General features: G+C 44.7%; 2 protein-coding genes across 2 annotated transcripts in view; one reads left to right on the top strand and one right to left on the bottom strand.

Annotated features, from left to right (window-relative positions):
• LOC145342882 (uncharacterized) overlaps nt 1-24,709 on the top strand; it is a 43,162-nt gene that overhangs the window by 13,920 nt on the left and 4,533 nt on the right. The gene's annotated exons all lie outside the window — the stretch shown is intronic.
• On the bottom strand, nt 1,702-22,449 carry gng10 (guanine nucleotide binding protein (G protein), gamma 10). The gene is made up of 3 exons (XM_080188425.1): nt 22,158-22,449; nt 6,128-6,259; nt 1,702-2,368 (listed from the first exon to the last, which is right to left on the bottom strand). Exons 1-2 carry the CDS (start codon nt 22,236-22,238, stop codon nt 6,134-6,136), a joined length of 207 nt encoding a protein of 68 aa, XP_080044551.1. The 5' UTR covers nt 22,239-22,449; the 3' UTR covers nt 1,702-2,368; nt 6,128-6,133.

Genomic DNA, 24,709 nt, shown 5'->3' with positions numbered 1-24,709 from the left:
AATGCAGGTGTCAGCAATGGCTCAGAGGGTAGCACACATGCCTCTGCATCAGAAGTCTGTGGGTTGAAGTCTTACCCCAGAGACCCAAACACAAAATCAAGGCTGAGACTAGTGAAGTACTGAGTGCCTCACTTTCAGAGGTGCTGACTTTTGAATGAGATGCCAAACTGCGGGCCTGTCTGCCCTCACAAGGATGCAAAAGATTATTTTGAAGAGCAGGGCAGTTCACCCCACTGTCCTATCAATATCTGGTCATCACTTGGCTGTATGTGAGACCTTTCTGCTGTTTAAAGTGGCTGCCACATTTTCCACATTACATCAGTGGCTATACTTAAAACTGATAAGGTTTGTACTTCAGAAAGTACCTTATCAGCTGCAAGGTGCTATGTAAATATGTCTTCCTTTTATACCTTGGGTAGAAGGCAAAAAAAAAGCGACATTTTGGAAAGACAAAGTAGGGAGCTGGACAAAGACAACTCTAACAGAATAGTACAGACTACACCAGAATGGACAAAAGCCAAATAATAGATTGGGAAAAACAACAAGAAAGATAGTCAAGTGCAAAACTGTTGAAAAGGTTGGATGAAGAGACAACTATATTTCAAAGATATTTACTCTTAAAAACTACACAAAATCCTATCAAAGTCATGCATTTGACACATGTAACAGTCCAAGTCCTGTACAGATTATTACCAAGAGAAATTCATCAAACCACTGAATGCTTTGTATAATTCTAAATTACATTATCTCAGACATGGAGGAAACATATTTAATTGTTAAACTGGCGTGCATCACTAGATTATACGTACTCAGCATAAAGTTTAAATGATTTAAGTCAGGCCTGTGCTGGTATATCACACATTCAAAATTTTGGCTGGTCGATGCTGTTAACCTGATGTGAAATTGGAAGAAATAGAAATCATTGAATCATCTGTCCAAAAAAATAGATTCATAGAATCCTACAGTGCAGGAGGCAGCCATTCAGCCCATCGAGTCTGCACCAACCACAATCCCATCCAGTCCCTATCCCCATAACCCCATGTATTTACCCTGCTAATCTTCCTGACACTAAGGTGCAATTTAGCATGGCCAATCAATCTAACCTACACACCTGTGGACAGTGAGAGGAAATCGAAGCACCTGGAGGAAACCCACGCAGACATGGGGAGAATGTGCAGACTCTGCACAAACAATTACTCGAAGCTGGGATTGAACCTTGGTCCCTGGCACTGTGAAGCAACACTGCTAACCACTGTGCTGCCCCAATAACACCTGGAGCAATGATTTCAGAATGTGTGTGATCGGACTGATCCGCAAGCTGTTCGGTTCACACCACATCACTGGACATTTGAAAAAAATTATCTTTCAAAATAAATTTAATGAAATCATACATAACAGTTGCAATAGTTACGTCTACAAAAAAAAAGAAAATGTAAGATATATGAGTGGCAGGTGATTCCCAGCCATGTCACAAGACCTTAATAAGGTGTTTGCGATTCTCTGGGATGACTTAATGAATAACATTCAAGCATTTCTTATTTAGTATAGGATTTGTTTTCTTTTGTTTACACATAGAGTTAATATTGTAAAGGCCTAAGCTGTGTCTGTGACTGAATATCTTTCTCCACGAAAATGAGGATAGCATGCATGAAGTGCACTTGACAGTGTTACACTGTCCAATCAGTCAACGCACGCAATGAGTGGTTTCATTTTCCTTTATTTAAAAAAAACTTCACTGCCTTGTTTAAAAACAAAAATTAAACATGGTGAACAGATACACACTAAAATATTGCAGGGTTTGCTGCTAGATTTATCAGGGTTATTTCACTTGCAGTGCTTCATCCAGGATTTTCATCTGAAAACTATGGTGTAGTGGGTCCCATCTTCATTGACACCAGCACTCCCTCCAATAACCTGCAAGTTATTTGACGTATTAATCTGTAACTTCTGATGTGTTTTTTTATTTCACTTATCAGAAATAACAAGGAAGGTATTAAATGCAGGAATTTTGTTTAGTTGCGGACTGTGGGAAGAAACCGAATGCATTCATTTGTTTAGTTTCAAATTACATCAAAATCCTAATAATTCTATACACAATCAAACCATTTGCCCTTAAACCAATGGCAAGCTTACTACAAATTAAAAATAAAGAATTTTTATACCATCAACTTGCCCACTGCTCCTAGTTTGCCAAAAAAAATCTACATTTCCCAGAAGGTAGAATACTGTCAGACTAGTAGGAAACTGTTATAAAGATGCTAATAAATACAGAAATCATGTTGGCAAAGATGAAACAGCTTTTGAAAAATATTCCTCATAGAAGAGTGATTCATCATAGTTAGGCTTCTTCCAAAGATGTCCCAAATTCCTGCAGAGAAAACAGACCATGAAAATTAAACAAAATGTCCAAGGGAGATAACGAACAACAGATTATTGATAAAAATATCATTTGAGGCAGAGCGCAGCATGCAGGCATAGCAGCACGTGGAGAAGATCTTTCTCAAGTGCTAAGTAATGTTTCAGATAACAGGGGTTTTAAATAACACATCCTCAGTGTTCTGTAAGGACAACAAGGTTATAGATATTAAAACAAACACAAAATACGGTGGATGCTGAAAATCAGAAGTAAAAGAATCAGGGAAGATACCATCCACAGAGAGAGAAAATCATCGGGTAAATTAGTGGAAAGTCTATATTATTTATTTTGCGAAGCATATGTTTCCCAAGCCCTAGAACACTGGGGGCAAATTTTACTGTCCTGCCCACCATGGGAATTGGAGCAGGCAAGGGACGGACCATGGAAAGGTCCGTTGACCTTGGGTGGGATTTTCCGGTTTTGGGGCGAGTGTGGCCAGAAAATCCTGCAGATGATCTTTTCATCCAAAATTCTAATAACTTGCATCAAGTCTCACTCACCCAATCTCCAGGCTGGTTAATTTATATCGGTGCCCTCAATTTTAAAATACTAAGGGTGGTTTGTAAATTCTCTCCTATCGCTAACCTCCTCCAGACCTACAATCCTCTGTGCTTCTTCTGTTGGACCGTCTTGCACTCCCCCATTTGTATTGCTACACCATTGGTGGTCATGCTGCCAAGGACCTAAGCTCTGGAATTTCCTTCCTATTCCACCTTTCCATATCTCTACCTCTTGCTCCTTAAAGACGGCCCCTCAAAACCTACCTCTTTGACCAAAATCTGAGTCACCTGTCCCAAATTTACACGTGGCCTGGTGTCAAATTTAGTTCAATAATGCTCCCATGACCAGCCTGAGGTGTTACCGCATTATCTGCGTTTCCCACTGTAAGAACCAAAGTTGCCTTTGCTACGACTAACTTGTGATAAAACTAGTGTCAGTATTTGGTATTCCCATTCTCTAATTTTATTCATCAGTTTTAATATTAAGTGCAGAGATGTTAAAATTAATACAAAGAAAATTACAGCACAGGAACAGGCCCTTTGCCCTTCAAGCCTGCACCAAACGTGCTGCCCGACTGAACTAAAACCCCCTACCCTTCCAGGGACCATAACCCTCTATTCCCATCCTATTCATGTAAACTTCTCCCTGTTTATTTAGAATAGTCCAAAGATGTGCGGGTTAGATTGATTGGCCATGCTAAGAAATTGCCCCTTAGTGTCCAGGGATGCGTAGGTTAGAGGGATGAGTGAGCATAATATGTAGGGTCATGGGGGTAGGGCCTGAGTGGGATTGTGTTCAGTGCAGACTCGATGGGCGGAAGGGCCTCTTTCTGCACTGCAGGGTTCAATGGTTCTACAATTCACTAAAACCATCTTGGGTTGGTTTTCTATGTTAAAGACGCCATTTAGCGGCAAATTATTGTAGCCCTGATTTTCTGATCTGTGCTCCTGATGAGCACTGTTCCCTTTTTGGGGCTGGGAAAATAGCCCCATGACTGCTAATGGCATCATTCAAAATAAAAGGCCAGACAGCATGATTCAGGCTAGATTCTCTTCACAACCAGTCTCCTCTATGTAACCAAATTTGCTAATCTACAACAGATGCAAAAGAATCTATGGAAAAAAATAGTCCGATTAACCCAATGCAAGTAATATCCAAGCCCGTGATAAATGACATTAAACAGCCGAAGTTATAGGCTAGTGTCCCCCAGACATTTTCTCACCCTGACCCCCGTGTTGATTGCTGTGATCCCAGACTGTGAGCCAGATAGGGTGGGATACAGCTGAGAGCAGGGGCTGGGAAAGTGGGGAGTGTAGAGTCAGGGTGGGAACATATTTTAAATATAGAGCACCCACCTTTTGACTGCCATTTTTGGGACAGGAATCAGATTGGTCAGTTCGGCAACACCCATCGCTAAAGAGCACAAGGACTTAAAGGGACCTTACAGCCATTAACACTCATGACCCCAAAACTTCTTTCCGTGATCCCTTTGGGAATTCCTGTCTAAGGCCATTACAACAACAGCTCAAGCCAGTTAAGATTTAGGCTTGTACGAACTGCCCCAAGTAGCATCCCATTGTTCTGAATACTGCCGATCCTTACGAAACCTGGTGTCAATCACAGAATCCCTACAGTGGAGGAGGCTGCCATTTGGCCCATTAAGCCTGCACTGACAGCAATTCCACCCAGAAGGCCCTATCTCTGTACTTAACCCTCAAATTTATCCTGCTAATCCCACTGACACCATGAGGCAATTTATCATGGGCAATCCACCTGATCTGTATATCTTTAAAATGAAAGGACTCTTCCAAAAAAGACCCCAGAAAGGTTGCAAAGCTTTATACACCCTTGTAACGAAGAGATGGGTATGACAAAGGAATATTGCAACAGCTTTACTGTAACTTAATTAGGCAACTTGTGCTCAAAGGAAGGTATTTTGCAGCTTAGAATGGAAAACCTGGGGGAGTATGAGCCAAAGCAATCTAGATTCTACTCTTATTCTTGGGCAGCACGATGGCACAGTGGTTAGCACTGCTGCCTCACAGCACCAGGGAGCCAGGTTTGATTCCTGGCTTGGGTTACTGTCTGTGTGGAGTTTGCACGTTCTCCCCATGACTGCGTGGGTTTCCTCTGGGCGTTCCAGTTTCCTCCCACAGTCCAAAGATGGTTGATTGGCCATGCTAAATTCCCCCTTAGTGTCATGGGGACTAGCTAGGGTAAATGCAGGGGGCTGTGATCAGTGCAGGCACGATGGGCCAAACGGCCTCCTTCTTCACTGTACAATTCTATGATTCTATTCCATTTAGCAATGGTCACATTGATGGTGCTCTACAAAACCTTCACGGGACCTTGTCTTGGGCACTGTGTTTCTTTGTTATCTGCCTACCCCCATCACCACCTTCACTGGCTCAAATACACGGGGCCAAGGAAACCTGTGCCTTGCATTCCAATTCACTGGAATGGTGTAAACAGAGAGTTTATCTGATTCAAGTCTTCAAAATAATCAATGGCCTTGATGATGCATGACTGGATAGCTTGGTTGAGATTAATGGGGCAGCGAGGTTGGTTGTAAATTCTCCCTCAGGTGGTTACTGATGTGTGGAACAGCGTTTCAGAGCTGACAGTGAGGAATACTGCCTGCATTTCCATCGAAAACTAATTGTGGCTGAAGGAAGGCTAAGACTTTAGGCGTTTAACATTGAGGCAATTGGCTGAAGTTTCCTGGGGTTTGGCACTGGAGGAGGGGCGGGGGGGTCACCCCGGACATTGTCTCTTCCATCTTCTTCCGACGGGAAAAGGATACAAAAGTCTGTGGTCACATCCCAACCGGCTCATGAATAGCTTCCTCCCTGCTGCCATCAGACTTTTGAACGGACCTATCTCATATTAAGTTGATCTTTCTCTACACCCTAGCTATGACTGTAACACTACATTCTGCGCTCTCTCCTTCTCTGTGAACAGTATGCTTTGTCTGTACAGCGCACAAGAAACAATACTTTTCATTGCATCCCAATACATGTGACAATAATCAAAGATTCTTGAACTGAGCACAGGTCTGTTTTTTTTGGGGTTCTCACAGGAGGTGGGGGTGGGGAGGTCTTTGCATACACTTTGGGTGCAATGGGCCCTATTAATCTCCCATTCAAAGTACATTGCTTAACACAACTCCACATAACACGGAGTGCTAAACTTCAGGGCTGCTTGCCGTACCTGGTTTTAGAGAAGAGAGCAGGACCTAGGTTCTCTGAAGGGGTTGCTTCCTGCAGGTAATCCGACCAGCAGTGCATCTTTGCAGGCATTCTGGACACAGTATTGTTGGAGCTCCGTAGCAGCCTGCGAAACCTGGATTTTTAAAAACAATGTTTGTCTGGTCAGGAATTGCGATTCACATAACGGCAGCAGAGAAGAAAGGCATGTGGTCTGCCCATGGAAATTTTAATTTGTGTTCCATCAATTTATTTATCAATTAAAACCTGGTTTTCATTTTCTCAACAGTTTGCATGTCCTTGATTTGCTTTGCCCTGCCACAGGCCTATTAAACCAGTTCATGAATAAGATTATCTTTTATCAGTTTCAGATTTATTGGTAAAGTAAAACATTATAAACAGATAGCTCCCAACCTTACAACCCACCACCAATGTCAATAAATTCTTGGGTGGCACGGTGGCTGGTTTGGCTGTCTCACAGCACCAGGCATGTGGGTTCAATTCCCAATTTGGGTCACTGTCTGTGTGGAGTATGCATGTTCTTCCCATGTCTGTGTGGGTTTCCTCCAGGTGCTTCAGTTCCCTCCCACCATCCAAAAGAAGTCCTGGTTAGGTGCATTGGCCATGCTAAATTCTCCCTCAGTGTACCCGAACAGGCGCCGGAGTGTGGCTATTAGGGGATTTTCACAGTAACTTCATTGCAAGTAAACCTACCTGTGACACTATAAATAAAATTTAAACTTTTAACTTGAAATGACTCTGTATGTTCAGCAGATCTTGTGGTGCAGTGGATAGCGACCCTGTTGCTGGGCCAGAACCTCCAGGTTCGAGTCGCATCCCAGGATCTGATGGCCAAGGAAGGTGTGTTCACAATGTGATTGATTGACAACCTGGAACTCACTCCTTTATGTCTATGGTAGACAGTAAGAGTGAGGGAGTTACCTGGTCAGCACGTTTGGTGTGGAGTGATGCCCCTCAAGCTATAATCTCTTGTGAAATGCTGGCAATCTCTTCCATGGAAAAACTAGCCATGGAAGCAGACATACTTTTCTGTTTGTTCAGGAGATTTGCATGACACTGGATAGGCCAGCACTTATTGCCCATCCCAAACTACCTTCCATTTCACAGGGCATTTGAGAGTCACCGCAGTCCTGGGACTCTGGAGTCACATGAAGGCCAGACCAGGTAAGCAGGGCAGATTTCCTTCCCTAAAGGACATTAATGAACGGTCATCAGACTTTTTTTCTGCTTTTGAATTCAAATTTTACTATCTGTTTTAGGATGCATTGGACCTGTTGTTGTCCTGGGTCTCTGGATTACTAGTCCAGTAGCTTGTGTGTGTGCTTTGTCTGTATCACCTATAAACATTTAACCTTAAAAATTTATATAATTAAAAGCTGTCTCAGCCCTCAGCTCTGGAATTCATTCCCTAAACCTCTTGGCCAGCTCTACCTCTTCTCCTTTAAGAGGCTCATTTGGACCATCTCTTCGACCAAGCTTTTGATCACCCGTCCTTATATCTTCGACTGGGGCTCAGTGTCAAATTCTGTTTGCTTGTGTTCTATTGAAATGCTTTGAGATGCATTTATATAGCACCTGTCGCAGAGTTGTTGTTGTTCACTTATTTTATTTTGTTTATTTTGCTCCTGTTTGTGTTTGAGCCTCTCGCTTTTCTCCTGCGCCAAGTCTTACTCACACCACAAGCTTGTTTCGGAATTTTTGTGCTAGTTCCATCTTTGAGAGATGCTGTGATACTATCGTTGAGGGTTTGTCAGGGCACCTTCAACCTGCCTCTACATGTTGACACTGAACCACAACGCATCTTTCTTTTGCTCCTTAAACTGGGAATTTGAGGATATCCAAACTAGAAGCAGTAACTCAGACAACCATAAGACATAGGAGCAGAGTTAGGCCACTCAGCCCATTGAGTCTGCTCCATCATTCAGTCATGGCTGATATTTTTCTCATCCCCATTCTTCTGCCTTTTCTCCATAACCCTTGACCCTCTTATTAATTAAGAACCTATCTATCTCTGTCTTAAAGATGCTCAATGACCTGGCCTCCACAGCCTCTGCGGAGTGATGGACAAGGATAATGGGTAAACTATTTTAGGACTGAGGTAAGGAGAAATTTCTTCACCCAGAGGGTGGTGAGTGTGTGGAATTCACTGCCACAGAAAGTAGTTGAGGCCAAAACGTTGCGTGATTTCAAGAAGAAATGAGATATAGCTCTTGGGACTATAGGAATCGAGGAAAAAAAAATAATCAGGATATTGATAAACAGCCAAGATCAAAATGAATGATGGAGCAGGCTCGAAGGGCCTACTCCTGCTTCTAGTTTCTACGTTTATGATGAGCATCACTCATTCCGGAGCGTGTGTTGTGTTTTTGGCAGGAGGTTGGGGTGAGGGGCTGAGAGGCTGAGATACATTCCAACACTCAAAGGAAGCAAATAATCAGCAGCTGATGCCTGCCATGTGGATGAGAGAGAAAATGAGGGGGGAACCAATCAGTCTTGAAGGATTATGTTGATATTTCTAAGTGGCACAAAGGATGCCACTGTCTCAGCGCATAGTTTGATTCCGTGTTTATCCAACAATCTTTGCCGTGTAAAATCATATAAAATTTCACACTGCGCAAAAGTAGAAAGAAATTCTCGGTAAAGCAATGCCATAGGAATGCAATACCTCCCTGTTTATAACTATCGAAGGAAAGAGTGACTCAGAGTACTGAATCACATACTCAAAAGTTTATAAATAATAAGCTAATGTATTCCTACAGCTCACACCGCCAAGCAGTTTTTGGATCATTCAAGTTTAATCGTCAAAACTTTTGAAAAGGTCACTCTCCACTTGAATCATAAAACGATGCAGCACAGGCCCTTTAACCCATTGAGCACGTTCCACTCCTTTGAAAGTGTTATCCAATTAATCTACCTCCCTCTGCTCCTTCCTCTTCACCAGGTTTGCCGTTTTTCTGAATACAACCATTAGAATGTCATTTCCTGTCCTACCTGTGTCTGTTCCTCATAACAGTAAATGCATGAGGCTTGCTGTTGTGCAAAGGGGAGCAAAACTGTTCAGCATGCTAACAAAATTCAAGCAACTGATTACAGGTCCAACAATATTAAAGCTTTGCGTTGGGTATGGGTATACAGTTAAATTGCAGGTCAGCCATTATTCTCAGCAGCACCGTGGCACAGTGATTAGCACTGCTGCCTCCCAGCACCAGGGACCTGGGTTCAATTCTTGCCTTGGGTAACTCTGTGTGGCGTCTGCATGTTCTCCCCCTATCTGCGGGTGCTCCGGTTTCCTGCCACAGTCCAAAGATGTGCTGAATAAATGCATTGGCCAGTGTACCCGAACAGGTGTTGGAGCATGACAACTAGGGGATTTTCACAGTAACTTCATGTAAGCTGACTTGTGACACTAATAAATAAACTTTAAACTTCTCCCTGTGTCTGCGTGGGTTTCCTCCCACACTCCAAAGATGTGCAGGTTAGGTGTATTGGCCATGCTAAAAAAATTGCCCTTAGTGTTAGGGGGACTAGCAGGGTAAATACCATGAGGTTACAGAGATAGAGCCGAAGTGGGATTGTTGTCAGTACAGGCTCGATGGGCCAAATGGCCTCCTTCTGCATTATAGGGATTCTGTGATTTTATGACCAGGTTAGAGGGGCTGAATGGCTGCCTCCTCTTCCAAATTCACAAGTATGGAAATTATCAGTTGTAAACTCCACAGGGTACTCAGTATCAGCATTTGACTCCTTTCATTCGGATTAAGACCATATTTCTTGGTGACCATATCTCGGCCTGTGCCCTTCATCATGTTCATAACAGCCGTCGTTCACTTTCACACGATAATCTTAGCATTTACCAATGGCCAGACCCTGAGGACAGTAAGAAATCTCACACCTGGTTAAAGTCCAACAGTTTTATTTGGTAGCACAAGCTTTTGGAGTGTCACAAGGAGTTGTGAGACTTCTTACTGGGCTTACCCCAGTCCAACGCCAGCTTCTTCACATCAGACACTGAGGGTCAGACACTGAAGTGAGGTTCCCTGATGGGGAAGAGCTTGCTGCCGTGTTTAGTTTTTCATTTTGCCAGCTAAGCAGGAAAGCTTTTATTCATTTGTGGGATATGGGCATTACTGGCTGGCCAGCATATATTGCCCATCCCATGTTGTCCTTGTTTAGAGGGCAGTTGAGAATCAACCACATTGCTGTGGCCCTGGGGTCACATGTAGGCCAGACCAGGTAAGGATGGCAGATTTCCTTCCCTAAAGGACGTTAGTGAACTAGGTGAGTTTTTAATGACAATCAACAATGGTTTCAGGGTCATTAGCAGATTCTTAATTCCGGATTTTTTCAGATTGAATTCAAATTTCACCTATCCACCATATGGATATAGATTCGACATCCAGAAATATTCATCAGGAATTCTCATGCTTTATCAGAAGTGAAAAGGCAATGGGAAATAAGTCAGAAGTTTAGACAAATGGAAGGAACAGGTCGGAAAACAGCAAGGACAAAAATAGCAGAGATGTTCAATTAAAACAAATGAAAATTGTTCATGCAGTCCTCCTCCCACTCCTCTTTGTTCAACAACTTGTATTTATATAGCGCTTTTAACATTATCAAAGTGCCAAGACCTCACAAGGTACTGAACACAGTCCGACATCGAACCACACAAGGCGATATTAGGAAACTCAGACCATCAGGGGTAGATTTTAAAGACTGTCTTAAAAAGGACAGAGATGTAGGGAACATAAGAACATAAGAAATAGGAGCAGGAGTAGGCCATCCAGCCCCTCGAGCCTGCCCCGCCATTCAATAAGATCATGGCTGATCTGTCGCTGCTCAGTTCCACTTTCCCGCCCTCTCCCCATAACCCTTAATCCCCTCTTCTATCAAAAACCCATCAACCCGCGTCTTAAAAATATTTAGCGAGGCAGCCTCCACCACTTCAACGGGCAGAGAATTCCAGAGATTCACCACCCTTTGAGTGAAGAAGTTCCTCCTCAACTCCGTTCTAAACCGCCCCCCTTTTATCTTGAGGCTGTGCCCCCTAGTCCTACTGTCTTTTTTGAGCGGGAAGAGTCTTTCCACCTCTATCCTATCCATCCCATTCATCATCTTGTACATCTCAATGAGATCTCCTCTCATTCTTCTAAACTCTAACGAGTACAAGCCCAGTTTATTCAGCCTCTCCTCATAACTCAACCCCCTCAACTCCAGTATCAGCCTAGTAAACCTCCTCTGCACTCCCTCCAAGGCCAAAATATCTTTGCGCAGGTGCGGCGCCCAAAAATGCACACAGTACTCCAGTTGCGGCCTCACCAATGAGGGAATTAAAAAACTCGGGTTAGACAGCTGGGCCAATGAAGGTGCGATTAAAACGGAGGGATGTACAAGTAGCCCAGAACAAGAGCAGTGCAGAGATCCCAGATGCTCATGGGGCTAGAAGAGGTTATAAAGGAGATGGTGGAATCTAAAAACAGGGATGAGTATTTGAAAACTGAGGTGGTGCCAGATCAGAAAGCAGCCTTGGGTCAGTGAGCAGAGAGGGGTGACGCCGAACGGAAATTGAAACGAATTGGGACACAGCAGGAATTTGGGATGAGCTTAATTGATCTGCCACAAGAGCAAAATACAGCAGATGTTATTTTAAATGATTCCCTTATATGGCCCGTTATCAAACTATGTCTGATAAGTGAAGTGCCACAGTGAATCTTGCTCTATTCACAAGTATAAGTTGAAATTTAAGATCAAACCTCTTCAGTCCTCAAAGATAGCTCATTAATTCCTAAATTTCACAAATGTTTGGAGAAAAGTGGCATTTTATTGAACTGAAGGATTAAATATCTAAATACCTGGGGAAGTGAGAGGAATTCCAATTCTTTCTTGGCCACAGTTTCACTGAGCAAACTTAGTGGCCTATAAAAGGAAGCATTATCATGATGGTGCTAAAAATGACTCCTCAAGTTTGTGAGGCAGAGCAAGTGGGGGGGTGAGAACTGGTCAGTCAGACTGCAATCTGTGACATACGCTTTCCTTCCCTTTTTATTTTGTTTACCAAAGTACACTGTCTTTAAAAAGTTCTAAAGAGACAACCGACCACAGAATCTCCTCTGAAAACTGCTTCAGGTTTTCAAATCCAGATTCTCCAATTTATTTTATAATCAATGTATTGGTTTGTGGAATTTGAACATTGAGAGCCAAGCCGGCATTTGTTGTCCATCCCTAATCGTAGAATAGAGTCCTGATAGTGCAGGAGTAAGTCATTCAGCCCAATTCTCTCAGAGTAACTTCATGTGGAGATGCCAGCTGCAGATCCTCTCCACTTGGAGCTGACAGTTTGCAATGGAGATCCTCACCACTTGGTGTAACTTACCCAGGCCCCTTTCCCCCACTTTATTCCCGTAATGATATAAACAAGAGAACAGAGACTTGAAGAGCAGAATTCTACTTTCCCCCATAACCCCACACATTTCCCATGGCCAATCCGTCAAACCTGCACATCTCTGGACTGTGGGAGGAAACCAGAGGAAGCCCACACAGACACGGGGAGAATGCGCAAACTCTGCACAGTCACCCGAGGCCAGAATTGAACCTGGGCCCCTGGCGCTGTGAGGCAGCAGTGCTAACCACTGTGTCACCGTACCGCCCAAGTGGCCAAGTGCATTTGTTATGGTGTGACATCTTGTGTTAAGATCAGAAGCTCGTGCTTTGTGGATAGTTGCTCTCTTCAAAAATCATCGAAAGTCTAATTTTCAGGTCATTAATCATCTCGGGAGTCAACCAATTAGAAAGCCAACACAGAAAAAGGATCACCATCTCCTCAGGGCACAGTGCGATGGTGGCTAAATTTGAAATTGACTGCTGAAATAAACCTCATAATTTCAGAAATAATGTCACGGGCCCAAGTCTGCCCATCCACCGAGAGTCACTCCATCACAAAATCGAGCTGACTTCCACAGTCAGGAGCTAAAATTAATATTATTATTCCTGAAGGATAACATGTTAGTAATTTAATTTGATCTAATTATCTGAACGATTATGGTGCATTACCCGGAGGACACGCTCGGCAACTTCTAATCTTTTTTGGGACAGCAGCTGGGGTCAGTGGAGGCAAGAGGCAAAAGGAAATCATGGAATCCTTAGGCACAGAAGGAGGCTATTCAGCCCATCGTGCCTGTGCTGCCTCTTTAAGAGTTATCAGATTAGTCCCATACCCTCCTACTGATTGTTTCCCCACACAGCCCTGCAAGAACTTATTCAATTCCCTTTTGAAAGTTGCCATTCAACTTGCCTCTATAGGATCTCTACGGTGCAGAAGGTGGCCATTCAGCCCATCAAGTCTGCACTGACTTTCTGAAAGAACATTTTACTCTACATAACCCCCCACCCTATGCCCATAACCCTGCGCATTTATCACCTAACCTACACATCCTGAGACCCTAAGGGGCAATTTAACATGGCCCATTCACTTGGGCAGCACAGTGGTACAATGGTTAGCCCCACTGCCTCACAGCACCAGGGACAGGGGTTCGATTCCCAGCCTGGGTGATTGTCCATGTGGAGTTTTCAAATTCTCAGCATGTCTGTGTGGGTTTCCTTGGGAACTCTGGTTTCCTCCCACAGTCCTAAAGAGGTGCTGGGGAAATTTTAGCATTGGTCATGCTAAATTCTCCCTCCGTGTGCCCAAACAGGCACCAGAGTGTGGTAACTGGTGGATTTTCACAGTAACTTCATTGCAATGTTAATCTAAGTCAACTTGTGACTAATAAATAAGTGCTAAGGTGCACAGGTAGACGTTGAACACAAGAAACCGGACCAGGAGCTGGCCATTCGGCTCCTGAAGCCTGCTCCGCCATTCAATAAAACCATGGCTGATTTGACTGTGGCCCTAACTCTACTTTCCTGCCTGCTACTCCCCCACCCCCACCCCTCTGCCCAAATAATCCAAGTTTAAGATAATTAGCAAAAGAACATGTTTTCAAGTTGCAAACCTATGTGATCTGGAGCGGCACGGTGGCTAGCACTGCTGCCCCTCAGCGCCAGGCATCCAGGTTCGATTTCGGCCTCAGGTCACTGTCTGTATTGAATTTGCACGTTCTCCCCGTGTCTGCGTGGGTTTCCTCCAGATCTCTGGTTTCCTCCCACAGTCCAGAGATTTTTAGTTATTAGTCACATGTTAACACTGCAATGAAATTAGTCACAGAGGTTTACAGCATGGAAACAGCCCTTTGGCTAAACTTGTCCATGCCACCCTTTTTTTAAAAAAAGACCCCTAAGCTAGTCCCAATTGCCCACATTTGGCCCATATCCTTCTATACCCATCTTACCGATGTAAACGTCTAAATGCTTTTTAGAAAACAAAATTGTACCTGCCTCTAGCAGCTTGTTCCAGACACTCACCACCTTCTGTGTGAAAAAAATTGCTCCTCTGGACACTTTTGTATCTCTCCCCTCTCACCTTAAACCTACGCCCTCTAGTTTTAGACTCCCTTACCTTTGGGAAAAGATAATGACTATCTAGCTGATCTATGCCTCTTGTTATTTTGTAGCCCTCTATAAGATTACCCCTCAGTCTTCTACATTGCAGGCAAAAAAGTCCCAGTCTATCCAGCCTCTCCTTATAACTCAACCCATCTAGTCTCAGTAGCATCTTGCTGCTTCACAGCTCTAGGGACTTGGGTTTGATTCCCGGCTTGGGTCACTGTCTGTGTGGAGTTTGCATGTTCTCCTCATGTCTGCGTGGGTTTCTTCCGGGTGATCCGGTTTCCTCCCACAGTCCAAAGATGTGCAGGTTAGGTTGATTGGCCATGCTAAAAATTGCCCCTTAGAGTCCTGAGATACACAGGTTAGAGGGATTAGTGGGTAAATATGTAGGGATATGGGGGTAGGATTGTGGTTGGTGCAGACTCATTGGGCCAAATGGCCTCCTTCTGCACTGTAGGTTTCTATGATTCTAAATCTTTTCTGCGCTCTTTCTAGTTTAATAATATCCTTTCTATAATAGGGTGACCAGAACTATACACAGTATTCCAAGTATGGCCTTACCAAAGTTACTGTGAAAATCCTCTAGTTGCCACATTCCGGCACCTCTTCGGGTACACTGAGGCAGCTGGACGAAACCCACACAGACACGGGGAGAACGTGCAGACAATGCACATACGGTGATCCAAGCCAGGAATCGAACCCTGGTCCCTGGTGCTCTGAGGTAGCAGTGCTAACCACTGTGTCACCCTAGTGAATTGGCCATGTAACCCTCATCTCGTTTCTCAATCAAAAGTCTGTCCAACCCAACCTGGAATTAATTCAATGGACCCAGTTTCCACCGCTCGCTGGAGCGCAGGATTCCAAAGACTAACCAGCCTCAGAGAAGAAAATCCTCCTCACATTGAATGAAATGGGGGACCCCCTTATTTTGAAACTGGACCCCCTGGATCTAGATTCCCCCACGAGGGGAAACATCCTCTCGGCTCCACCCTATCAAACCCCCACGGAATCTTATATGTTCCAGGAGTATCATCTCCCATCTTCTAAACTGAAGAGAGGGCAGCTTAATGATAACTCAAATTACGGATTAACTGTATTAGGGGTTTTTTTGCACATTCTAATGAATTATTCTTGCTCTTTACCCATTGAAGTTTAAAATTTTTAACACTTTGGTCTTGCAGAAGCAGGCCCAATTTACAGACAAGGGAGTCAAAGCTGTAACATTATCCCGAGGATAATTAACCAGATGATGATGTATATTCCACTTGAGACATTCTACACAAACTTCGTAGTTTTCAGTATAATTTGTAACAATTATTAATAACCAATTTAGTTGGTGGATTGGCCAGGATAAATTGCCCCTTAGTGTCCCAAGATGTATAGGTTAGGGGATTGGCCATGGGAAATGCGTGGGGTTACTGGGATAGGTTGTGGGGAGGGGGTAGATGCTCTGTCAGAGAGTCGGTGCAAACTTGATGGGCCAAATGGTCTCCTTCAGCACTGCAGGGATTCTATTTCATTAAGTACTTGGGAAGTGCAGCCCAGTTTGAGGAATTAAAGGACGTACTGTTCAAGAAAAAAAAACAGAAACTCATCTCCAAACTACGTGGCCTCCTCCCTCTGCGACCAGATCCTGAACTTCCTAACCCACAGACCACAATCAGTAAGTATAGGTAACAACACCACCTCCACGATCATCCACAAGGCTGTGTTCTCAGCCCCCTATACACTTATGACGATGTGGCCAAATTCCCCTCCAACTCAATATTCAAGTTTGCTGAAGACACTGCTGTAGTGGATCGGATCGCAAACAATGACGAGACAGAGCACAGGAAAGAGATAGAGCATCTGAAGAACTGGTGCGGCAACAATAATCTCTCCCTCAACGTCAACAAAAGAAGATTGTCATCAACTTCAGGAAGCGTAAAGAAGAACTTACCCATCTACATCAACAGGAACGAAGTAGAAATGGCTGAAAGCTTCAAGTTTTTAGGAGTCCAGATCACCAACAACCTAACCTGGTCTCCCCCATGCCGACACTATAGTTAAGAAAGCCCATCAACGCCTCTACTTTCTGAGAAGACTAAGGCAATTTGGCATGTCAGCTATGGCTCTCACAGATGCACCATAGAAAGCATTCTTCCTGGTTGTATTACAGCTTGGTACGGGCTCCTGCTCTGAAAGAGACCGCAAGAAACTACAAAAGATTGTGAATGTAGCCCAATCCATCACGCAAACCAGCCTCCCATCCACTGGCTCTGTCTATGCTTCCTGCTGCCTCAGAAAAGCAGCCAGCATAATTAAGGACCCCCCACGCACCCCGGACATTCTCTCTTCCACCTTCTTCTGTTGGGAAAAAGTTCCAAAGTCTGAGGTCATGTACCAACCAACTCAAGAACAGCTTCTTTCCTGCTGCTGTCAGACTTTTGAATGGACTTACCTTGCATTAAGTTGACCTTTCTCTACACCCTAGCTATGACTGTAACGCTACATTCTGCACTGTCTTGTTTTCTTCTCTATGAATGGTATGCTTTGTGTAGCACACAAAAAACAATAAAATCAGAATCCTGCAGTGCAAAAGGAGGCCATTTGGTCCATCAAGTCTGCACCAACCACAACCCCACCCAGGCCCTATCCCCATAACCCCATGCATTTACCCCAGCTAGTCCCCCTGACACTAAGGGGCAATTTAGCATGGCCAATCCACCTAATCCACACATCTTTGAATTGTGGGAGAAAACCAGAGCACCCAGAGGAAACCCATGCAGACACAGGGAGAACGTGCAGACTCCGCACAGGCAGTGAACCAAGCCGGGTATCGAACCCGGGGCGGTGAGGCAGCAGCACCATCCACTGTGCTGCCCCTGCTGCTGTCCTACTTTTCGCAGTATACCAATACATGTGACAATAATAAATCAAATCAACGATTGTTTTATCACTTTCGTTAGAGGCAAAACAAAAAATCTATTTGGTGACCGGCTGCAAATATTGACACACACCCGGGGAATCCCCAGTCTAACTTCTGAAAAACAATGTGTTCTCCCAAAAAGGGAGGCAATGCCATTATGGCAAAAAACAGTTTTTTTGAATCTGTGGCTAAAATTACTAAGTCAACAGACAGTACAAAAATTTGAAGCTGTCACAAGGGACTTGAGTTGCAAAACCTGCGTCAATTAAATTTGATTTACTGTAACTTCCAAACTATGCAAATTCTTTTACATACTTCTTCAGTTCAATTGCTGACGAACACTAGAAATTGGAACTAAAGAGCGCCAACATTCCGAGAAAGTCACTGTGGGACAATTCTCAAATCTTACCACAGAATTATTTTTGGGCGGGGGAGGAGTGAGGAAGATATAAAAATGTTCCTTCAGCTCTCCCCGCCCCAGAAGGGGAACAGCTTTTTAATTCTAAACTGTCCCATCCCAACTTTTTCCTAGCGTGACCTCATTTTCTCACGTGATCCCAAATCGAAGATTTCGCGGCTTTATGAGTTGGTGTACGGGGGTGGGGAGAATTTGGAAGCTTCAATTTTTCCAGAATCATAGAATCTCTACAGTGCAGAAGGAGGCCATTCAGCCCATCAAGCCTGCACTGACAACAACCCCACCCACAACCCCCACACGTTTACCCTGCTAATCCCTCTGACACTAAGGGGCAATTTAGCACGGTCAACCCACCTGACCAGCACGTCGTTTAGGCTCTGGGAGGAAACCGGAGCACCCGGAGGAAACCCACGCAGACACGCGGAGAACGTGCAGACGCCGCACAGACAGTGACCCGAGGCCGGGAATTGAACCTGGGTCTCTGGCGTTGTGAAGCAGTAGTGCTAACCCACTGTGCCAAGCCCCGTGTTGAGTGGGGACAGTGGGAATTTGAGTGGTGGTGTGGGTGGGGGGGGGGGGGGGGGGTGGTGTGTGGGTGAACATTCATTAGTTGATTGTGGGAGGGGGCATTGATAAAAAGGGAAGGTTTCTATAAAAACAGAGTAATTCCTTTTTCATGAGACTTTTTTGCACCAGTAAATCGGGCCTGACGCTGTCCAATAGGTCATGAGGGGGAAAAAAAGCCATTAAAGGGTTTAAAAGGGCCTCAGGGTTGACCAGTCTGAGCTCCACGGCAGCTCCCTTCATGCTCACAACCACAGATTCTCATCTCATGACCTTGATGGGGGTCAGGACCTGCAGCTGAGGCAAGCCATACCCTAAACTAAGAGGTAACAACAACTTCCAATTAAATAGCATCTTTAACCTAGCAAGATGTGCCAAAAGCTCTTCTCTGGAGTGTTCCCACGTTTAAACCATGAATTACAGACACTATTTATTTCCTCCAAAATAAATGTCTATACGTCATGGCACAAAAAACCTCTGCTCTTCTCCACCAGATGAGCCCAGGACGAGTCCCTGGGATTTAAGTCACTTGGTGTGTGGCAGCCATCATTTGACGTTGCAGTAAAGTTCAGTCACACCGCAGTGGAGAGAATCCATTGGGTCCCTCTCCACCAAGAAATAATCTCAACTTGGCAGCGGCAACTTGTCCCACTTGACCACGAGTGCCTCCTCGCCAGTCCTAGATTGCACAGATTCAGTAGCCTGGTAGGATGAGCTCCGATCCTTTACAATGCAACTGGGGCAGCACGGTGGCACAGTGGTTAGCACTGCTGCCTCACAGCGCCAAGGTCCCAGGTTCAATTCCCAGCTTGGGTCACTGTGCAGACTCTGCATATTCTCCCCATGTCTGCGTGGGTTTTCTCCAGGTGCTCTGGTTTCGTCCCACAGTCCAAAGATATGCGGGTAGGTGGATTGGCAATTCTAAATTGCCCCTTAATGTCAAAGGGACTAGCAAGGTAAATTCACGGGGTTATGGGGATAGGGCCCGGGTGGGATTGTGGTCAGTGCAGACATGATGGGCCGAATGGCCTCCTTCTGCCCTGTAGGATTCTATGATTCAATTTCCAGTTTGAGTCGCTGTCTGTGTGGAGTTTGCACATTCTCCCAGTGTTTACGTGAGTTTGCTCCCGTTTCCTCCCACAGTTCCAAAGACATGCTAGTTAGGTGCATTGGCCATGCTAAATTCTCCGAGTGTGCCCAAACAGGCGCCGGTGTGTACTGACTGGGGGTTTTCACAGTAGCTTCATTGCAGTGTTAATGTAAGCTGACTGTGACACTAAAAAATAAACTTCAAGGTGGAAAAACACAAAAGCGTTTAAAATATTCTTCCGTACATTTCAAAATATCCATTTCAAAACAAAAGCTCTGGACAAATCAACACGCATCTCACATTCGCAATACCACAGGACGAAGCCACCAGCAGACAGGTGGTTGCAGTCTCTCTGGGTTATGTTAAATTGGATTTATGTGGTGTGATGACTTACATATGCACAATAGGATTAACAATGGGACAAAGAAATTTCCACTTCACATTTTCTGTTTTTGTGTCAGATTCCAGTGTCCGCAGTAATTTGCTTTTACTACAAAACCTTGGGGAATTTCACAGTAACTTCAGTGCAGTGTTAATGTAAGCCTATTTGTGACAATAATAAATAAACTTTAAAAACCTTTGTCATTTCACGGACTGCAGTGATCATAGAATCCCTGTAGTGCAGAAGGAGGCCATTAGCCCATCAAGCCTGCACTGACCACAATCCCAACCCAAGCCCTACCTCAGTAGCTCTGACAGCACATCTGGAGAGAGAATACAGCCAAGGTCTCACGTCTGGATCCTCTCTACACAGGTTTTGTGGTAATGGGTAAAGAAACTTAAGCTGTGCCCAGATGAGGTGTGAATGGCTGGATAGCAACTGTCCGAATGCAATACGAAGGGATAAAATTGACCCAGCAAGAAAACACACATATAGATCATGATTGAAGTAGTCATTTGTTGAATCATACAGTGCAGAAGGAGGCCATTCAGCTGTCGAGTCTGCTCCGACAATTATACCTTATTCCCGTAACCCCATCCCACCACCCTATCACAGAGCCATAGCGACATCGGTGCCCACATAACAGTTGCTATCACCAGCAATATCTAGGCAGCCTATGCCAAGCATGGGCATCAGGCTTTCAAAGAAAACAATCTTCAAACAAAACTAAGTACACAGCTGCTAGAAATCTGAAATGAAAACTGGAAATACTCAGCAGGTCAGGCAGCATCTGCAGAGAGAAGAGAGAGGGAGGGAGAAGGTCGAATTGACCATTAATCAGAACTAATGGTCAGTCGGAACTTGGGCTAGAAGAAGCAGGGAGGGGCCAGGAAGAACAGAAGCTCTGACATAGGGCAGAGAAGAAAATATTACATGATGCAACAGGTAAAGAGAATGGTAATGGATATAGTAAAGGATCAAAAGATGTGTCCAAACCAGACATTGCTGGCTTTAATAGCAGCTGTCTGAAAGCAACGCAGAGGGATAAAGGAACGACATGAATGACCCAGCCAAAAAAAAATTAGATCAACATGGAGGTCATAGAATTCCTACAGTATACAAGGCCATTCGGTCCATCAAACCTGCACTAACTCTCTCAAACATCACGTTACCTTGTCCTCTCCTCCACCCCATCTCTGTAACCCCATACATTACTGTGACCAATCCACCTAACCTACACATCTTTGGACACTAAGGGGCAACTTTGTATGATCCATCTAACCCGCACATTTTTTGGAGTGTGGGAGGAAACCAGAGCACTGGGAAAAAACCCACGCAGACACGGGGTGAACGTGCATACTCCACACAGTGACCCAAAGCCAGAATCGAACCCAGGTCCCTGGTGCTGAGGGGTCACAGTTCCAACCACATTGCCTGAAATGATGGGGGTTGGGGGGGGGGGGGAAATGACCCACTTCAAATTGGTAGGTACCTACAGTCTGCATTTTAAAACGATCCAACTGAAACATTAACGGTTTCTCTCTCCACAGAGGCTACCTGAACTGCTGGGTATTTCCAGCATTTGTTTACCATTGCGAGAGTACTCGCTTGGCTGTCAAGCACTTTGGGACATCCGAAAGTATTGAGAGGTGCTACATAAATGCAAGTCTTCCCCCCCGGGCTAACCTTTGGCGGTAGAGTATGTAAACTCAGATGCTCTGAGCCTTTCTCAGCAGCCAGGAAACACAAACAAGGATAGGGGGTGAGGGGTCTGGCTGATAACTCAAACCTCTCGCAGTTAGAAGAATGCAAACCGGAGAGAGGCGACCCCGGGACAAAGAATAATAACCAGGGAATCGCCCGGGGGGGGGGGTGTAAGTAAACACTGTTGCTTTATCATGGTGCAACTTTTGCCCAATTTAAATAAAGAACTTTTGTCCCAATGGCATGTAAGCAACATCTGCAATTGCAAGGCGGGAGAGCAGTGCATCTTAAAATTGAAGGTGCACAATGTAACTTTCCATCACTCGGATACATTCCGGCTGTAACCTCGGGAAATGGATACATTCTTGTTGCAATTTCTCCCGCTGGAATCCCCGGCAATGGAACGCTGGCGTTTCGCTACAAAAATGTAGCAATTTGCTTCCCACGCGCTTCATTCACAACCCACCTTCATCCTCTCAATTCCTGCTTCAAACTTCAGCTGCTCCACCATCCGCTGCATGCTCGACACGTTCGAGTTCGTACACATGCTTCTTCACCCCCCGCCTCCCTTCTCTCTGCGAAGAAATCTATTTTTCAACCCCCCCCCCTCTCTGTCTACCTTTCCAATGCCGCTACTGCACTATGGCTCTGACTCTTTCAGCTACTCTTCGGGCTCCACTTTTGCCGAAAGGAAAGTTCCGCCCACTTAGAGGAACTGATGTAATCCGGGATTCACTGGAGGGGAGAGACCGACCCACTGAAAAACACATGCACATCTCTTGTTAACTAATGTCAGTGAACGCAAGATGGGGTGGGTGGGGTACTCCTCCAACAGAAACACTCATACTGCCATCTACCTCCTCACTGTAAGCTTTGCAGCAATATCAGTGTGAGTGAGTGTATTGTCCAAACTCAATGGGAAAGCAGTCAACCTCAAATAAGTATTGTTTAAAGTTTAAGTTGAAGTTCGTTTATTTGTGTCACAAGCAGGCGTATATTAACACTGCAATGAAGTTACTATGAAAATGATGAAAGAGCAGTGCTCCGAAAGCTCGTGCTACTAAATAAACCTGTTGGACTTTAACCTGGTGTTGCGGACTTATTACTGTGCCCACCCAGTCCAACCCGGCATCTCCACATTACGAGTACACTGAGGAAGAATTTAGCATGGCCAATGCATCTAACCCGCACATGTTTGGACTGTGGGAGCACCCGGAAGAAACCCATGCAGACGTGGGGAGAACATGCAAACCTCCACACAGACATTGACCCAAACTGGGAATTGAACCCTGCGAGGCAGCAGTGCTAACCCCCATGCCACCACAAATTGGTCCCAGAATCCTAGTTTCCCTTGCTGAGGCCGTGGGGAATATAGTAAGTTTTGCTGCAGTTGGAGACCACGGCCTGAATTCTACGGCTGTTTTGTGCTGGTGACGTCTTCTGGCCCCACGACTGCGCACCCAGATTTCCCGGCAACGTGGTGTGCAGTCAATGGGAATTCCCATTCAGAGCGGCGGGTCCAGAAGATCCCATTGCCGTCAGACAGAGAGCCATCTCCTGCCGTGAAAACGTGCTGCGGGGAGGCCAGAGAATCTCCCCCCTCCTCACACCCGGAATACTGCAGAGAGTTTTGGTCTCCTTACAGTTACAAAAATATATAATTTGCTTTAGACGCCGTGCAGAGGAGCTTCATTTGGCTGATACCTGGGATGGAAGGTTGTCTTCTGGGGACACAATGGACAGGTTGGGTTGGCTAGCTACAGAAAGTGCAGGAAAATCTCAGGTCTGGCATGTGGAGAAATAGAAAGGTAAATTTTCCAGTCCCATCCACGGGATAGACAATTCACTTAAAAGTCATGATGTGGAGATGCTGGTGTTGGACGGGGCTGGGCACAGTAAGATGTCTCACAACACCAGGTTAAAGTCCAACAGGTTTATTTGGTAGCACGAGCTTTCGGAGCACTGCCCCTTCGTCAGGCGAGTGGAGGATTGGGTTCACAGAGCATATATAGTCACAGGCTCAATTTATAAGATAATGGTTGGAATGCCAGCCTTAACAGGTAATCAAGTCTTTACAGGTGCAGACAATGCCAGTTTTTTAAAGACCTCTTTAACCTGCGCTTAACCCTCCCTCCACTCCCATTGTCTGTACCTGTAAAGAATTGATTATTTGTTAAGACTCGCATTCCAACCATCATCTTGTAAATTGAGTCTGTGTCTAAATATGCCCTGCTTGTGAACCCAAGCCTCCACTCACCTGACGAAGGGACAGCATTCCGAAAGCCCGTGCTACCATTTAAAAGTCCATTAACCTCACAGGAATTTTCATTCTCTGGGTGGGCGTGACCAGAAATTCCCAACCAGAGTGGGTACAGATTTAAAACGTTAACTGTGTTTCTCTCTCCATGGATGTTGCTGAGTTTTTCCAGCATTTTCCGTTTTTATTTCAGAATTCCAGCATCCACAGTATTTTGTTTTAATTTTGGGTCAAATAACAAATTGGCACATCACCATGCCAAAACAGCACCTAGCCAGTAAATTATTTTACTAATCATTTAAAATTCATGCACGCCAGCTTAATACTCAAGTTTTTTTCAGACCTCAACGGTTTTCATACAGACGAATTTAAGACATTATAGCTGTATATTATTTAACCAAAGAAAGCAGAACTCTGAGGAATGTGGGTGTTCCAGGTACAGCAAGTTCTTAGGAAGGCAAATAAAATATTACGGATGAGAGAATAAAAATGGGGAAGTGTCACTGCAGTTTAGGGTCTTAGTCACACCAGACCTGGACTAGTATGCACAGAGTTTAATTAAAGTTTATTTATTTGTAGGCTTACATTAACACTGCAATGAAGTTACTGTAAAAATCCCCCAGTAGCCACACTCCGGTGCCTGTTTGGGTACACTGAGGGAGAATTTAGCATGACCAATGCACCTAACCAGCATATCTTTTGGACACTCGGAGGAAACTGGAGCACCCGGAGGAAACCCACGTGCTCACGAGGAGGACATG

This window comes from Carcharhinus amblyrhynchos, chromosome 5 (assembly GCF_965287045.1).
Source record: "Carcharhinus amblyrhynchos chromosome 5, sCarAmb.v2.hapA, whole genome shotgun sequence".
Classification (NCBI taxonomy): Eukaryota; Metazoa; Chordata; class Chondrichthyes; order Carcharhiniformes; family Carcharhinidae; genus Carcharhinus; species Carcharhinus amblyrhynchos.
This window is presented reverse-complemented; position numbering and strand designations above follow the sequence as displayed.

Excerpts from the sequence above, each read along its gene's own strand:
- gng10 (XM_080188425.1), bottom strand. The coding sequence starts at position 22,238 with ATGTGTACGAACTCGAACGTGTCGAGCATGCAGCGGATGGTGGAGCAG. Across the intron at positions 6,260-22,157 it reads CAGGAATTGAGAGGATGAAG|GTTTCGCAGGCTGCTACGGA; the intron begins GTGGGTTGTGAA and ends TTAAAAATCCAG.